The 18,579-nt window shown below is 37.9% G+C and overlaps 1 protein-coding gene across 5 annotated transcripts in view; it reads right to left on the bottom strand.

The window, feature by feature from the left end:
- Positions 1–18,579, bottom strand: part of HMCN1 (hemicentin 1) — a 190,687-nt gene that overhangs the window by 63,246 nt on the left and 108,862 nt on the right. For all 5 annotated transcript variants that reach the window (XM_090145892.1, XM_090145890.1, XM_031608483.2 and 2 more), the window contains 10 exons: positions 17,745–17,921; positions 14,970–15,121; positions 14,059–14,182; positions 9,950–10,125; positions 9,562–9,658; positions 7,002–7,124; positions 5,204–5,365; positions 4,265–4,546; positions 2,636–2,803; positions 466–579 (listed from right to left, as the gene is read on the bottom strand). In XM_090145892.1, coding sequence (XP_090002018.1) covers positions 466–579; positions 2,636–2,803; positions 4,265–4,546; positions 5,204–5,365; positions 7,002–7,124; positions 9,562–9,658; positions 9,950–10,125; positions 14,059–14,182; positions 14,970–15,121; positions 17,745–17,921 — 1,575 coding nt within the window. The remainder of the gene's footprint in view (positions 1–465; positions 580–2,635; positions 2,804–4,264; positions 4,547–5,203; positions 5,366–7,001; positions 7,125–9,561; positions 9,659–9,949; positions 10,126–14,058; positions 14,183–14,969; positions 15,122–17,744; positions 17,922–18,579) is intronic.

The raw sequence follows: 18,579 nt of genomic DNA, 5'->3' as shown, positions 1-18,579 counted from the left end.
CTCACTTTTCCTATAATGCAATTCACTTTGTTTATTCCATCCAAGGGATAGTGCAGCTACGAGCAACAAGAACTTGAAGAGAAGGTGGGAATCGGGCTGCCAGTATCCCCCAAACTTTGATGAGACTGAAACAGCAACCTCGCTGAAGCCAGAGGTACATTAACATAACGCCTTGTCAGAAAAGAAGCAACAAACCACCAAAACATACAAGTTCCCAGTCATTCTTAATTATATCTGAACAATCCTAAATTTTAAGAACTTCTTAAATTTTTTAAAAATACAGCAAATCGACACATAGAAGCATCTTAACTTTATAATCTCATTTTCTGATCATGTTATTAGATGCACTTTTTTCCCCCTAGGGGTATATGTTTTGGCATACACATTTTTAAAACAACAGCAAAGCATACAGGACATTTCCTTACTTTTTCTTCTTCTACTGTAGCAAAACTATCGTGTTCTTACCTAGAACAGAAAGGTAAAAATCCTTCTTCACTTCTCCTGCAGCGTTTGTCACCACGCACGTATAGTGCCCTCCATCTGATACAGTCGTATGTGTCAAACGAAGAATTCTACCCCCTGGGGCCAAAAATATACAATTATTAGGGGGAAAACAAGCATCAATGAGCATTTAAGTGTAAAAGCAAATGTGGCCTACCTCCAGCCTTTTCCAGTTTCTCATCAGCTGCTCTCACATTAGCAATCATTACCACACAGGACATCACATCTGAACTGTGCATCTCCTGTCTGCAGACTTCTACAGGGCCTCATAATCGGGATGTACCCCAGAAATTTACATTCCTGGCCTTATGCTTTGAAGGAAGAAACCACTTAACCTGGTTGGTGGATGTGCCTCCACTCAAGAAATCACACCTGCTGGAGGGAGTACTGTGCGACCAAGGAAGGATTTCTCTTGCAGTCTCATTTCACACTGATCCTTTTTCCCATGCACACCCTAAACAAAGCCATGTAAGATGCAAAACAAAGTAGATACCTGCCTGCTTTTTCATACACTTGCACACCCAGAGCTCCAGTGCTGAGGTAGGATACAATTCTCCACAATTGGCAACAATTTAATAAACGTTTCTCCTTCCTAAAGCTAGCTCTGCAAGAATTGCAGATGTGGTGGCATAGTTAAACTTTTTCTTTTTTTAAAGGAACTATATGAAGCATCTTCAAAAGCAAACACCAGCATAGTATCTCAATTATCAGACTCACAATTGACAGCAGCTTGTCCACACATTCAAATCACCTGCAATGCCAAATATTTTTTCAATCAAGAGAACTGAAATCTTACTTCGGCAGAGTATTTTACCTCTCAGCATTAGTCAAAGAGAGTTTTTTGTTTTTCTTTACAAGCACAAAGTCTCAAATTCCATGTTGGTCCCAGCTCACTACCACAAGGTGTAGTTTTCTGAAGAACTATACGAAAGCACTAAGTTTGCTGGAAAACAAAGCACCAAGTTCTGGTCTGTTTCCCACTACAGCTAACATTCAGAGACAATAACATTTTCTTGTGTCTCATTCTTCCTGACTCTGGAGTCTGAGTGGTGATACTAGTGTGGGGGTAAAAAACAACAGGCAGAACAGGGACATGCAAGCCCAGAAGACACGATTTTTGTTGATGGCAACTGTGCACCAAAAGGAATGCGTACCAACTCAAATGGCCAGGACTGTACAGTACAATTATCACCCACCCCCCTTCTCCACAATTAAAAAAGCAGAAAATAGGACTACCTGCATTGTCAAAAGCTACAGTGATGGAAAAAAATGCCGACAAATTCCAGCTTGAAATTCAATCTTAGTTGAGCTTCTACATACCTTTTAGTTTCTTTATCTCTCTGACAGTTTTCTCATATTCCATATAGGATGGTTTGGCAGCTACAGTGGAGTATTAGAAATAGAGATTTCTAGCTGTGAGTGGCACATCAAAAATCAAAGAATCATTCCAGTTGTTGTCCATACAGCTCAGTTGTAGACAAATACTTAATTATAGTCCATAAAGCTGAGCTCCAGACACTAGATGTCAATGTAAAATGTATTGGTACACATCTTCTATTTATAATCTCAAGAGCTGCTAACTCCATTTTCTATTGTAAACATAAAGCTCTAACAAAATTGCAGCTGCCAGTCAAGTACTCTCACTTCCCTACACTATTGCCAAAAGTGATGGTTTATAGGAACAGGTACTGAGCCCTTCCTGTTTCAGATATTTCTTGTCAATGGCTACTTGTCACAAAAGACATCCCTATTAGTTCTTTATAGGTGAAGCTGGCTTAAAAAAACTAGATCCCTGTGAATCATATCTGTTTTCCCCATTGCGAATGATAAGTTTCTCTGTAAGATGTCATTATCTGATGCATTCCTGGATATACACACTGGACTGACATACAGTAACAGCCAAAAATATGGCTTAATTCCATGCCACAGACCAAACAGTTACCACACTTTCAACTCACATGTGTAGCATTCGGTAACAGCTTTTCTAGTGTACATTAGCTATTTACCAGGTGCTGCAACCAATTTGGATTACTAAGTCAAACTTTCTTAAGTGTGTGGAATGCTCACACTATGGAAGGGCCTTCGCTGCACTCCCTTTTATAAAAATAGCTGCAGCTTTAAATGTGTGCTGTACCTGAGAGGATTCGCACCGAGGTGTTTGAAGTGACAGGCCATCCATTCTTGAGCCACGTTATTGATGGCAGGGGAATTCCTGAGGCTTCACAAACTAGAGAGATGGGATTCTTCTCCACAGCGCTGATATTCTCGGGCAACTGAAGGTCACCAGCAATACTTGGGGGAACTACGGAAAAAGAGTAAAGAAGAGTCACACTGCAAAACAAATGAAAATTAATTTTGCTCTCAAAATATTCTGGTAATCAAGTAAAGATAAGTTCGCAAGTGAGAAGCTACAAAACTGAGACATTTCTTAAATTGATGAGTATTTTTTCTGTGCAACTATGTAGAAAAGATAAAATTTAATTCTATGAGTACTACTATCTTCATTTAATGGTTTAAAATCCCTAGCAAATAACAGTTTATAGTAGTTTTATCCATTATACATTAAGTACAATTTCCAATATTGAATGAAACACTAGGGAAAACGTTAAGAATGACAGAATTATTTAGCTAATGGAAAGAACAATTCCTTTACTAAAATAACTACCTCAAATTTATTTTTAGATTTTCTTTGCTAGGAGTAAAAGTAATTTCAGTTTTGCAGATCATTATTTAAAACAAAAACACCCCCTGGGCTTAAAAATTGTACATCATCCAGACTAAGCAGCCTGAGAAGATCTAAAGTTTCTTTTTACTATCCAGAGCTTTGACAATACAGTACAGCAAACAAAGTAAAATTATTTGATAATTCACTTTGGTCTATCGTCAATAATGATAATTCATATGTTTATTTTCATCCTACACTCTGTTTTTTTCTCTCCCAACCAACTCCTGATTGTTGTACAAGCTTTTCTACTTCAGTGCAAGACGTAAGACATAAAACTACTTTACAGAGATAACTGAAAGTCTCTGTGAGATGTTGGGATTTGCAGAGGAAATCACAGCTAAATTCCTGTAAATTGCTGTCCTAGTTCAGTGGCACAGTAATTCCTGAATGCCTCTTTCTCTCTTGGCTTTACCCTTTCTAAACACAAATATTCAATGTTCAACGAAGCACTAAAAATTTTATGCAAAAGAAGTGCCATTCTGAGTTAGAATGGCTCTAATGTAGCGTGATGTTCTAATCAATCCCATTAAGTCAAATTACCAAAATGAATTATAGTTGGAGGTACCATCCTAAATTCTTCTGATAGCACAAAACAAGAAAATCTGATGATTAGAAACTTGAGATATGGGCTATGCTCACATAACTGTCCTCTGGCAGGGGTCACGAGTGTGGTGTTCTTGGTTAAACCTTAACTCTGTCTCCTACAACAGAATCCAAAAGAACACTTCCTTATCATGAAATTGGACCTAATGTCACACAAAACTGTACTATATCCTGATTTTCTGTTCTTGGGAGATGAAACAGCTGAGGGGATGGATTGCTATTAACAGAGACAGATAAGATTTTAAAATGTGCAGGAACAACAAAATTGGATATGAATTTTTGTGATACATCTGCAGATGAAAATGTGCTATGTATAAAGCTTGCAGTAAATATAGTCACCATGTTTAAATATACAAGTATTTATTGGATATCCTCAGGTGAACTTAAAGGCCTGCTTTGCTTCTGTTATACGCACCCCATTTTTTGCACACTCACCATGAACATTTAAATCATATTTTCTGTCAGACAGCCCTGCCACATTGGCTGCAACACAGACATAGCGACCCGTGTCCAACACCTGGATATTTCTCAGTTGAAGAAAGTGCCCATCATGAAGTATTGCTATGTCCCTTCTACTGACCAGCGGACGGCCATCCTTCATCCATGTTACTGCTGGCTCTGGAATACCCTGAGCCTTGCACTCTAGGGAAATTTCACTTCCCTGGGTGACAACAACTTCTGATGGGTGGCTACTACTGTCCAGTATCGTTGGGCGAACTACAAAAGGAAAAGAAACATACTTCAGGATCTTCACCTGCTTCTGAACAGAAAAACAATCAAGCTTCCTAGATGAGTATTTTATCTGAAATAGTTATTGTGGGTCACTGCTGGCAACTCCTTTAAGAACAGTCTGCAAATACATATTTCCCCAGTGCCCAGAAAACACAACCAACCTTTCCTTTTTCCACCCAGAAAGAAAAAATGTTTTCAAAAATTTAACTTACAGGCAATTTTAAAAATACAATCAAATAGAAAAGAATGTTCAAAATTCTGTCAACTCCTACAGATTTTTGAAGATTTTCTTTAAAAAGATTTAAAAATAGATCACTTTAATCCTGAACAAAATACTGAATTAGCAGTAGAACTGGAACATTTCAACTACTTCAAACTAGTTGTCATCACTACTACAGTTCAGTGACAGGAAACGCAGCACTACTCGCAGTGTGCTATATCCTGTAGTTAACCTGTGGTCAGATGCCCCTTCAAGACATACAGGCAGTTTCTTGGTAAGTGCAAACTGACAAAATTACAATCACAGATCTCCTCTGAGTATCCTGGAATCATCATGGATTAGACATTTGCAGCTAAACCTTACTAAACAGACAACACTTCACAACATGCTCATTCAGAACACAATACTTCATGGTAACTTACTGTACACTTGCAAGCTGTATTCTTTCTTTGCAGTTCCAGCTACATTTGAAGCAATACAAATGTAAGATGCAGCATCAGACATTTCAGCAATTGAAATCTGCAGCTGTCTGCCTCCAGATAATATCCGTACCCTTCCAGACTGGTCAGCCACAAGTGGTGAGCCTGAAAGAGACATTCTTTCAGATAAAAACACAGAGAATGGCAACGAGCTTGCTCAGTGGTGTGAATTCCAATGGCTTATTTAACAGCTACAAAATTTCCATTTTAGAATTGCTATATCAGAGTCTTCCCAGATGTCAGGAACTTTGTGCAAGCTTGCTGACTTAACATAGAGCAATTTTAGCTAAAACACAGCAATTCTCTTCATGCTCACGTACATCCAAAATGTCTTGGAAATTTCCACAAATTCATTATTTTCAATAAAACCCGACTTCCTGCACATAACGTGTACGATCATCTCAGCCAGGCCATTCAATACATTACACTTTAGATATGTGATGCATACCTGGCCATCTGCACACTGTGTGTCATGTGGCATGCATGCACATACTTCTGCCCAGGAAATGCTGAGCAAAACTGGAATGGTTACAGTTCAGCAAAATTATAAGACCTTCTCTGAGCAGACTTTTAAATCTTTGAGAACTCAGGCTTGGCAACTATTATTATCTTTGTAAACTGCAGGGAAATTTTTGTGACAGAAAGAGTACATCTCCCACTGATTACTCATAAAAGCTGAATTTTAACTTCCCACTATTTCTTATGAAAATATGCAAAGGTGATGAAAAATCTGATTCCTGAGTAACATCCAAAATTGTACTGCATTCTAGACTTTCAAACTGGTTCAAATTTGCTTTCAACCATTTAAGTGTACATCCTTCAGCACTAGAGTACACTGTTCAATCATTTCATAGTGTGCTTTACGGGCTGCCAAGAGGCAGGGTGAGGCAAGGTACAGAAGCAACTGATACATCTCATTTTCTCTGAAAAACTTTGGCAGAAAAAAAATTAAAATCTGCTCTTTCTACAAGATGTAATTAATAAAAGAGGGAGCACACAACACTAAACTATGCCTTCAGACAGATAGGTAAGGTTGATAAATAACAAAAGAAATTACCATGCTGGAAGAATTCAACACCTTATTTTATCTAACACTCTGTCTCCAATAACGTCCATGCTTAAAAGAAGGTGCTAAAAATGCCTACTATTGTCTACTGTTTTGTAAAAACACTTTGTCAATGACTTGTTCTAACCCTACAGCAAAAAGGTGTGCAAACTACTCTTAAATATTAAGATGAGATGAGAGAAAGGTTCAATAAACCCCCAAGGCAACTACTACACTAACTGCGTTTTCATCACTTGGCAGTGTGCCATGGCTGCAAATTTCAAGAGAGATTTTGAGGATAAGCTTACGTTATGCAGCAGATCACAAGTCCAGCTCTACCCCACAGTACGCACAGCCAGGCCTGCTGGGATACACAAGTCAGACTTGATGCTTTCCCATTGCACTATATAGTACCTGAGTATACTGAGAGAGGTTAAGTGCTTCATCAGTGTGTATGAACTGTCCAGGTTTAAGTCAGCTAAGACATCTCTGCACTGCGCCCTCCTTGCACAACTTTAGGAATAATGGCACCTAAGCCAAGCAGAGGTGATTGGAGAGCACGGCATAATCTACCGCTGCAGTTTTCTACTCAATGCCAGAATGCACCATCTAAAATATTCACAGGATAAAGAAGAACTGTCAAATCAAATTATATTATATTTTCTTTATTAAAAAAGACAGAAGATGGTCACTCACCACTCTTTTTCCAGGTAAGACTAGGTGGCGGGATGCCGGTAGACTCGCATATCAAGCTTATTAGGCTCCCTTTAATTACTGTCAGTTGAGAGATGTCATCTGAACCATAAATACTTGGTGGAACTAAAAAGAAATGCCAAGTAGTATCATTTGAAGCAAAATGGTATCAGCCAACAGTATAACCAAAATGATCTTCGTGCAAATGTGTCCCATTATGCTCTGAAGGAATTATTAGGGTTGCTTTCTCCTACTGGCAACACAAACCACACCCTGGGCAGGGAATAATATACTTAAGAATAACTGCATCAATCATTCCTACCCCTGAGCTCTAGTGCAGGAACAGGATATATTTCTGGCTGGCTTTAAATAACTTTTAAAATTCAGACATAGTTTTTCCCTCACATTTCTCCTGCAGCAACATGCTGGCTGCCACCTACAACACGAAGGACCCCATCCCTTCAGATGCCCCACTACAGAAGAGTGCCAGCTTTGTTAACAGCTCTGTGACTGTAAGCCAGCTGCAGACAAAATGGACCACTGTTTTCAAGGTGATTCTCAGAGTTTGAAAGAACTTTGGATCAATCAGTACGGAAGGGATACCTGTCTTCTTGAAATGGGGAAATGATTTTCTTTAGATGAAAATAATGTAGGTAATACTTGAAAAGAGACCAAAAAAAGCAAATGAGAATGTAGGCTGAAAATGGAGTGAGTAACTTATCCAGCATATTTAAAATGCACACAATAGCAGGCAGCTTCTCCTTCTGACACTTCAGACTAGCAGCAAGCAAATGTACTGGCTTCAGAATGAATGGCTGCAAGGAGCTTTACTGGACTGGACTGGCTTCAATCTTTTATTTGTTCTGCTTCAAGTCACAAGTTTTGTGCCACAGCTTACATTTCATAGAATCACAGAATCCTTAGAGTTGGAAGAGACCTTTAAAGATCATTCAGTCCAAATCCCCTGCAACAAACAGGGACACCCACAGCTCAATCAGGTGCTCAGAGTCTGGTCCAGCCTGGCCTTGAAAGCTTCCAGGCACTGAGCTTCAACCACATCCCTGGGCAACCTGTGCCAGTGCCTCTCCATCCTTACTAAAAAAGACTTTTCCCTTATATCAAACCTAAATCTCTTCTCTTCTAGTTTGAAACCATTTCCCCTTGTTCTTTCACCACAGACCCTGCTGAAGATTCTGTTCCCTTCTCTCTTTAGTATTCCTTTTATATACTGAAATTTAACACATAGGCTGATTCTTCTAGTTTCTGGAACCAGAGTTAGCCCTCAGGATCTCACCAGTCTTCAGACGGACACATTTCCTTGATCTAAAACCGAAAAATATGGCAGGCAAGACTTTCAGTCTCTGCGTGTAAACAAAAACTATAATTCTAAACAGTTACCCACAGACAACTTTCAAAGGCAACTTTTGCTTCCTATTAAGCTTAGTCCATCAAAGATGTTAACAAGCAAGTAGTTATCCCTTCTCTCCAAACCCTCCTGAAATGATCTCACTGAATAAAGGAAAAATCCTTATTCCTCCTGCACCAAAGGTCCTTTGCAGCAGTGCAAATCCTAGAAATCTGGGGAAGGAAGAGATCACAGATGATCATGACATGGTAAAGGCACATATATGCTGCATTCAATAAGACCTGAACAGGCAAGAGAGCTGGGCAGAAAGTAACCTGATGAGGTTCAATGAGAGCAAGTGCAAAGTGCATTCAAGAAATGTCTGGTCACCTAACTGTGCAACCTGCAGCAGGGAAACTGCTTTACCAGGGGTTGGAATCTATCTTTAGAGGTCCCTTCCAACAACTACAATTCTGCAATTGTGTATGCTTAATGTGGGAATAGCTCATGATCTCACATGGTATGGCACAATATCCATTCCCAAATTTAAACAATGTCAATGTTTCTTTTAAATAAATAATGACATTATTCTACAAAAAGCATTTTTGTTTAATCATTAATAACCCTTTTATCTAATCGTAATTTTGTGAATTCAAAGCATTTCAATTGGTATATAGGGAGAAAGCAATGGGGCAGGAAAAGCTACCCAAAAATCAACGTCTCAAAGAAACACTGTGCCACATACATCATCTAACCATGGAAACATTTTCCTAATGCTATTACTATGATTTAGTGCCAATAACTTTGTAGAGCATACAAAGCTAGGAAAAACAGCTTTTTTTTTTTCAACCTGAATATCCATGCTTCAGCATTTTAAAATTTAAAGGCCAGTAAGTTACTCTAAATGACATTAGAGTGCATAAATAGCAGCCGGACACAAAACCAGCTAGACAGAGCTCTGATCTACTATGATGCATGGAAATCCAAACTGATAAAAGCTTACAAAGTGTCTGGTATTAATTTAGAACCAAAGCAAAGAAATTTGGAGAATACGTACACTTTCTTGAAACTGTTGAACTAAAGAAAATAAGAAAAAGTCACCCTGCTTGACTCTCAGCATTTATGAGTTTATGAACCACAAAGGATTTCAGTGCCTCACATCAATAACTTCACTCTGAACTCCATTCCCATTCCTGAAATAAGCTTAACAAATCTTACCCCAGATATTGACATTATAGTTCTTTTTAGTTTTCCCAGCAACATTTGTCGCTTCGCAAGTGTAACGGCCAGTGTCCTGTACTTGAGCTCCTTCAATCTAGGAAGAAAACAAAAACCTGGATTATTTCTTACACTTTTATGTAGGAAGGTTACAGGGTGAAGCTGCTCAGGTTTTAATTTTTATGCTTACACCTGTCTCCCTAATATTAGTAACAGTACAACTCTTGCAAAATCTGTAAATAAACGTTTAGGTGTCTGTTGCCTCTCACTCTTCACGTACTGCTCTGTTGCCCCATTAATGCTATTCAGGCTCTAATGCACACCCAGCACCCTCCTGATGGGTACATTCCCCAGGGAGGTCCTGATGCATCCTGACTCCCCAGCTTACCTTCAGCACACTTCCATCTTCAGAGATGCTAAGACCTGGTTTCTTCAGCAAGGGTCGCCCATCTTTGAGCCACGTCAGCATGGGCAGGGGAACAGCATTGCTCTGGCAGAGCAGCTCCATTGCCTGGCTGATGAGCACAGAGACATTTTGTTCCTCTCCCATGATGTTTGGTGGAACTACAGCAATATATCAGAAAAAGAGGCCTTTGGGTATTGCAGACTTCCCATAGTAAGACATACTGTAGAGTTAACAAGTCTTTGTTTAACAAAAAGAATATGGCAGCTACTACTTTTTTGAAATCCAACTTAGGTCTCCTTTAGATCTCAATAAGCACTAGAAATTTTGTTATCTACAGAATATCCTTTACACAAGATAAATAGTAGTAAAAGATCAGTCACAGAGAAGTGTGTATAGATGAGCCAGGGCTAGGAGAAAAGCACTCAAAATACATTTAGAAGGGAAATTCACCATTACATAAAGATTGAAGAAATATATGTCCCTGATAAAAGGACGGAAGAGTTAATGAACGTGAAGATTCACAAGATAGTCATCAAGCTTGGCCTAAAATGTCATAAACCATTCCAGACAGAGCCAGCATTTGTACTTTGCTTTAAGAACTCTGACTTTAAGAAGAATTTTGTCCAGACATTGCCAAATACAAAAGACAGAATGAGAATTTAGACGGTTCCAACCACGTGAATAGGTTAATGAATTAATTACCAGTAAGACGTGATTTGCCGTCACATTACTGTCTGTTCTGTGGTGTTTCTAGCTAATTACTGCAATTGTTGGCACTGAGCATTCTATCTAAGTTGGTAAACAGCTGCAGCAAGAGCCTCATTATCACACATTTCCAAATTGCAGGAGAGAAATATCAGGTTTTGGAAGAGAAATAGTCTATGTAGAAGACAAAAATGCTTCTGGGCACATTTAAATTGCAGCCTATTAGCTGTTCTTGAATGGTATGGGAAAAAAATAATAAAATCAATGCATACTTTTTTCCCATTTTTAACTGTAGCTGTTTTTCTGAAAACAAAGCAATTGAGAAAGAACTGAGTACTAAACTTTGAAAATCAGAAAGTAAGCAATTTTCTATTGGGAAAGTGTTCATAGCTGGCATTGAAAGAAAGAACTCTCCAAATCAAGGAAGAAACATTACAGTGAGAAAATGACATTAAATTAAAAGATTAATGGCTGAGAACTTCTTGCTGTCCGTGACTTTATATTGCTATTCACAGCTGAGCTTAGTGTCCTTCAGTAACAGCAGGCTGGATCACAGTCAGATGAGATTTTCAGACTGCCGAAGCAGCTTTGAGTTGTTAACAAAACACTGACACTTCATGAGTTTTAAAGTAATTTCAGCCAAGACACAAACTGCCTTGGAAAATGGTGAGATGTGTGCAGCAGACCATCACCCTGCACTGCTGCAGCTTACCATTAGTTCTCTACTGGAAATTCCCTTTTCCAGATCAGAGACAGTGAAACAGAACTTGGGAGCCCACATGATAAACTTAATTTATCTAATTTAGTTAACAGCAAACTAGACAGCAAAAATACTTTTACTGGGGTGCTCAAGCATGATCCAGAGGACACCTCTTGTTAGTGCTCCTACTGGAAGATACATTCTTAAATCCTTAAAGCATTTGATAGGGATTCACCTTTGTTTCTTTCAGTTTAAAACCAGAAGGCATACTCACTACAAACTTAACATTAAGGCACCTTTAGTTCTGCAATTAAATACTTACAAGATCAAAACTCTTCTAGCAAGAAATTACTTCATCTAGTAACATATATCCAGTGAGCTTTTTAATACTTTTTGTGTACTAAGGCTGTTCACTTCACCCAACAAAATGTTGACCAAGGCCAAAGAGAAAAGCTTTTATTGCTGCATTTCCCTCACTTTCTAGCTTAGAAATGTTAGTTCAGAAAGTGCATGTCTGGTTGCTCAAAATATGTGAGTAAGAAGGGAAGCAGTGGGACCATTCATGAGAAATACTCTTGGCTTCACTTTGAACAAAAAGATATTGAATTAATTAGCACAAAAAAAGAGATTACAGAAAATCCCAAAGTTGTACTCAGCAGACCATCAATACAGTTCTCAAGATGTCCAGAAAAATAACGCTAACAGTAAAGCTTTGTTTTTCTTGCACAGGAAGTATTCATCAAAGCAGTTGATTTCGCAGTTTGGAAATAATTTAGGGAAAATTCTGGTCTCTGTGGATAATAAAGTAACTGAAAACAAATCTGTTTATCTTTCTTTGTAGAACTCACAAAGGCCCAGATTCTTTATGAGTATTATGGAACTGAACATTGGAAGCTGATCCACTACTGCAGAAGGTAAATTTATTTCCAAATACTTTTCCACCAACTACATTTCCCCCCAGCTAAATGAACTGAAATGCATGTAAAAGGAAACTGAGTTCACGAAATGGGGGAAGAAAGACACTAGGTCATTTGCTTCTGAAGAAATAACGTTTAAAATTAATCTAATTAGGCTCATGGTAAATATATGTTAAGCCAGGTTGTTCCAACTCTTAGACTAGCTTACTGTATTGCATATTTCTAGCCATCTCAGATCCAACTGCATTCCAAATTATTTTCCTCCTGGGACTTCTTAATTAGACTATTCATACCAGGTTAAGTATTAAGAAATAAGAAATTACTTGCTGTAACAGTATCACTCAAGATCACCCTGCAGAAGCTCAATAACAGTAAAATTACAACAGGAACTTTACATACACAACTTTTAACTGTCTCTTTTCATTTCTGCTAGCTAAAAGGGACAGAAATTCCAAACCAAAGGAACGGTAAGTAGATCCATACTACTTTTGCACTCATGTACACAAATACAGTTGTCCTCAAACTCCAAAAGGTACCTTGATATTCCTTGTTGTAGATACAAAATGTTGTATCCCAATTTAAACCCGTTCGCTGTGCCAAAATCCTGACTTTCTCAACTGCCTCTTGCAGATGCAAAAAGCAGCCATGACTCAAGTCATGAGTGAGTATCCTAACCACAATGCCTTTACAAGATTAATCTGAGAGCCAAACATGAACGCAAATAGCCTAAACAGCTGTCTCTATGAGCCTAAGAAAACATGCAATCATCTTCTAACTTGTAAAATTTCCAGAGTTCTGCTTATAGTTGCCATACAGTTAGAGATTGGCAGAGCAAAAACATTTTTCTCCCAACTAATCTGAAAGCAAAAACAAAACATTAAGGGTTCTTCAATTCCAAAACCTTCTCTCCACATAAAGTATTGTAAGATTTCTAAAATGGCAGATCATTGTTCATCCCCATTTCATTCCCTGGACATTCAACTGTCCAGGGAAACTTTAAATTTGCTATGGCTTAACTCCTCCTGACAGCTCTTTGATATCTGTACATCACTAGTGATCTCTAAGAACAAAATGTAAAAAAACATCTTATACAAGCTGCTAGAAATCAGGAGAAAGCCAAACAAGCTACAAGAAATGAGGAGGACAGATAAATTTATATGAGTGCAGTTAAAAAGAATATAGACACAATTCGGAAAACTGGCAAAGCACAATAGTTGAAGTGATATCCTACTTCTCGGAAGAGACAAAGTTGTCTCACTGGGCTCAGTATAGCGTCACGATTAGCACTAAAAAGACACCACAATTTTGGCAAATGGTGACTTTCAAGCGAGGGTCTGAAAATGGAAAGATTTGAGAGATACATGGCAAATTCACATTAACTCAAGTTTCAATAAAGACCACTGAGCTCTCATCCCCATAACAAATTTTGTACAAGGGATCAGTGTGTAACTCACGCAAAGACAAACACGCATTTTCTCCTATCATTTATAAATGAGCCTTTGTGTACACAATTTACAAATTCATTGTTGCAGCTACATTTCTTCAAGGATACACAGAACATGTACTTTAGTACATCTGTGTGCATATATATATTTATTATCTTTATTTTTTACTTACATACATGTACACACAAACACACCTCCTGATCTCTTTGGCTTTCATTATGGGTTGGAGAAGCTTTTGTTCAATGTTACTAAACATCTGGACCACTAAAGTTCCATGAACAGTTTTCCTCATTCATTGTCAGAAAATTTGTCAGAAAATCTCACCATAAACTCTGAGATCTATATCTCTTTGGCTCTCTCCTGCAGCATTCACTGCAACACAGGTATATTTTCCTGTGTCACTTATCTGAGCACTAGTTAACACCAGGACTCGGCCCCCAGACAGAACCTGCAAAAGAAACACAACATATTTAGTATACGTGCTTTGATGTTAAGCAGAAACATGAGAATTACTAGATTTTATTCCAAAACAAAATGCTTGTTTTGCCACTAATTTCCACCATTTATATTTTACCTACATTCTTTCCTGCATTTCATTGTTCTTCTTCATCAAGACTTGAAAAAGCCAAAGTCTGGCTTTATGCAAATCATAGGAAACTCTTGAACTTAGAAGTCTCTGCAAGATCAGGACATTCCCCTTTCTCACTAGTTTCAAGCATCAACACATTTTCTGTCTGCGCCCAAAGTAATCCACATACTTACACAAATTTCACCTCTCATCTGTCAGATCATAAAAATAGCATTCACAAAGCAACAATGTCCTATTATTTTGATTCAGAACCATCTCCTTACAGCAGGAACTTGTTTTTCTCCAAGCTGTTATTTTTTGTAATGAAATATTATGCAACCTCATGAGATTGCATGCAAACTCCAAGAATCTCTTCAGTGTAGAAAAGTGGTCCAGTTTAGTCTTCTTGCCAGACAGTGAAAAACTTGCTTATGGAAACTTTTACTCAGTATGACATCAGTTGAAAGGACCAACTTATTTCAATACATCCATAATGAGCACATTTTGCACAGTAATTACAGTAAGCTTGCAACAATATCCCAGAGCAAAAAGCCTTATACTCTTATACCAAAACCTCCAACTTTTTCTGTATCATTAAATTGAACAGGCTTTAAAGGCTCATGCCAAAGCAGGAAATAACACAGATGGCAGGATTTGAACCCAGTACCTGGAGACCATCACTAAAGCTGGAAACAGGACTGCCGTCTTTCAGCCATGTCAGGATGGGTGCAGGGATGCCTCTGGCTTCACACTCCAGTCGCACTAGATTGTTGACCACTGCTGTCACCGTGTCACTGCTGTCAGAGATTGATGGTGGGACTGAAAAAAGAAAATAAAGCTGGAGCAGCTATGTAGGAGTTCAGATAAATCAAAATGAAATTAAATGGGATGCTTACTTTTAGAACTTGCTTCTCTTCCTGCAAGGCACTCAACTGTTGGAAAGATTTCTAGTGCCTAGTAGTGCTAGCACTACTGCCATTTGTTTGCTTGGTGCCAAATGCTGCTCTTACTTACATAAGTAGTCAGATAACTTCAATGAAACTACTGTGAGCAAGGTAAGTAGGATCAAGTTTGCAGCCCAGAGAACAGCTGTGACACACAGCAACCAGAACATCAAATCTGGAAATATTCCCTCAGACTTTTATAACATCCCATTTAGATCTCATGAAAGGCATTAATAGCAGTGGAGATTAATTAGAGAAGTTTATATTATAAACTGAATAAATCAAATATACACGCAGAGTAATAAATCAGTCTTGCAGAATATACACTTACCAGCTCAATGTGTACAATATCTGCCTGTCTGATTATAAAAATAATCTTAACGGGACATATAAAAACAATTATTTTAAATATAGGGCCTAGTAAATTTTGTAGAGCTATGTTTAAAAGGGAGACAGGAACACACCTCAGATTTCCAGTACATTTCTTTTGTTATTTCTACACTTCTTCATGAGCAAACAAGTGTAGGCATAACACTGGCATACATTTTCAGAAGAAAAAAACAGCTTTTGAATCAAAAAGCTGTTTTCTGCAGACATTCAACATTTGCAATTTGTTGAAAAAGAGAGATGTTTCATTTATCAGGAAAATCAGAACAATGTAAGTTGCTTCTACCACTTAAAACTTGGTCATATACCTGTTCCTTCACTATCAATCACAAAAGCTTAATACTTGAAGTCACTCCTAGAAACAAATGAAAACAGTGTATTCTACTCACACCTATCCAACATGAGAAAAAAAAGTTTATGTATTCCTTAATAAAAATAAGATGCATTAATAAATTCAGCATGCAGCTCAGACTACTTGTCCTAAGACAAATTTCATTAATAGTAGAAATCCCAGGAAACATGCAAGTGTGATTTTATAATCTTTTTTTTTTTACGTAGATGCAGTATCTCCATTTCATTTCAATAGCATCTGTTGTTCTTAAATGTCAGAGAAGGTTCAAGTGGTGAGAAAGAAGTGCAAAAATCTTAGGACAATGAAATCACAGGAATATACTAAGCTAGAATTCAACCTGCTTCCTTCAGGCTGAATAGGCCTGCCTAGTTGTTAAGCCTGCAGTATCAGGCCTTGTTCTTAATGCAAAAATGAGCCAATAATTTCTACCACTGCATCCACAACACTCTATTAACAACAGAAATTGTTGAATACAGCCAGCAGTCAATCAAGATAGATGCTCATCCACAGGACCAGCTGCCATACAAAAACACAGAGCAGGCTGTCAGTAAATTTGGCACAACTTTCCGTATGACACTTCAGAGACTGTTCTTCTTATAGTAGTCCTTCTTGCTTTCATTATTAACAGGAAAAAAATACCCTTTGTCTTATCAAACTCAAACGCTAAATAAACTGAATGATAACCTTGTTTCAGGTAAATCCAAAAATATTCCCCTTTAAGTTTTGCACTACACAAGCTAAATTAAGAAGGTTCATGGATAGGTGTTTCAGCTTCCTCTGATGCAATGAGCACTGGCTGCAACTGTATATATTTCTATTATGGTAGGGGAAGCATTTTTATTTGTCTAGTGCTTGCCACTAAGTGAGAGTAGTATTAGTTCCCTAGAGAACTCTGTAAATTTCTGCTGAAACTCCACTACCTATAAGAAGATAAATGTATGCTTAGGAGTTATTTCTCAGTTTAAACAGAATTACGACCTTGGCTCTAAATATTTCCTGTGAACTCATCACTGGGTGAGGTTAATTGCCCTTGACCATGCCTTGAGCCCTCATTCTCTCCCATGATAGTCATTAATGTAACTCTGTATTTGTTAATTAACATTAGTAGGAACTACATACTAAGCATGCTTATCAGCCAGGGACACTGGGCCTGGACACATTAGGGCTGCAGTTCTGCATTGAAGACTCCCTCTGAAAACCACTTACATGCATATGCGTGCATCAGATATAGGACTTCAGATTAGGGCCTGATCCAAAATCCACTGAAATTAGTGGAAGAGTTCCAATTTGGCTTTTGATCAGGTGTCTCATTTCTGCAAACACTTACACTTCAACTTCGCCTCTTTAAACACAGTACAGTTTTCTTTAAGATTCTTGCGTTATGAAAGAAATTTTGACTTGTGTCCTTTCTTTATCTATTGTAGACTTTGAAGTCATCTACAGTGAAAACACAGCTATTTCAAGTCTTTCTGAACCATTTAAATGATAATATAAATATCTTTTCCACAAATCTGGTGTCTCTGCTCATTCTCCCTAAAAATCAAATTCCCTTATGACATCTTCCTAATATTAAAAACATGTATCCTAATATCACTAAAGGAAAACAACAAACAACAACAAAGAGTGAATGTGTCCCCTGAGCCCTGTCATATCTCTTCCAGGGTGATGGTGTGACGAATGACGGTAAGAGATTTAAAAGCAGATTTAAAAGAGCAAATGTGGTTCAAGTAGCAGTTTCTCATAAGTTTTTAATACTTACCATGAACCTGAACACTGTAGGACAATTCAGCTGTGCCTGCAGTGTTGACAGCCACACACTTGTAAACACCCGTGTCAGAGATCTGAGCACCCTCAATCTCCAGAACCTGACCCTTGTCCAGAAAAGTGACACTTGCAGCACTGGTGAGTGGACGACTGTCTTTGTACCACGTGATAGCTGTAAAATTAAATGGAAAAATTGCCAGAAGTATTCACCCTGACAAACAGGTCCAAATATACTTCAGATTTTCCCTGTGAATTGCGAGAGACATAAAACCAGCATTTAAAATACAATATATATTCATTAGAATTAATAACAGTAAAAAGTAGCCAGGAAATGAGAAAATCAGTAACATCTGCGCAAAATAATGACTATGCCTACAGGATTCAATAGCAAATTTGAAGCTACTGTACATGCACACCATGTGCTTATGGAGTAATGTTCTGAAGTTGAGAAAATGTAGCATAAATCATCTATTTTGATGATGTCTAGTCATCTAACACCAAGGTTGAAAAATGCTCAAATACAAAATATATATCATTTTTCACCTTTTACCCTGAAGTATTGCTATGTTAAACTGAACCACCTGAGAAGTTTAGACACAAAATGCAAGCAGAGTTCATCTCAAAGGCTGAAAAATGGGAAATGAAAACTGGAAAACTGGTATTATTCCAAAACAAAATAAACAGAAATTAAAAAAACCAACAAAAAATGAGGACATTTTTGCATCTCAGCCAAAAGATGGTACCCTTCTTCAAGAGAGCATTGCTGCAAATTAACACTTTACTGGTATCACTTCACTCTTTAGCTAGATGAGAACAAACTGATGCAAGCA

This window comes from Phasianus colchicus, chromosome 9 (assembly GCF_987193195.1).
Source record: "Phasianus colchicus chromosome 9, bPhaCol1.hap1.1, whole genome shotgun sequence".
Classification (NCBI taxonomy): Eukaryota; Metazoa; Chordata; class Aves; order Galliformes; family Phasianidae; genus Phasianus; species Phasianus colchicus.
The sequence above is the reverse complement of the archived record's forward strand: the minus strand, read 5'-3'. Positions and strand labels throughout refer to the sequence as shown.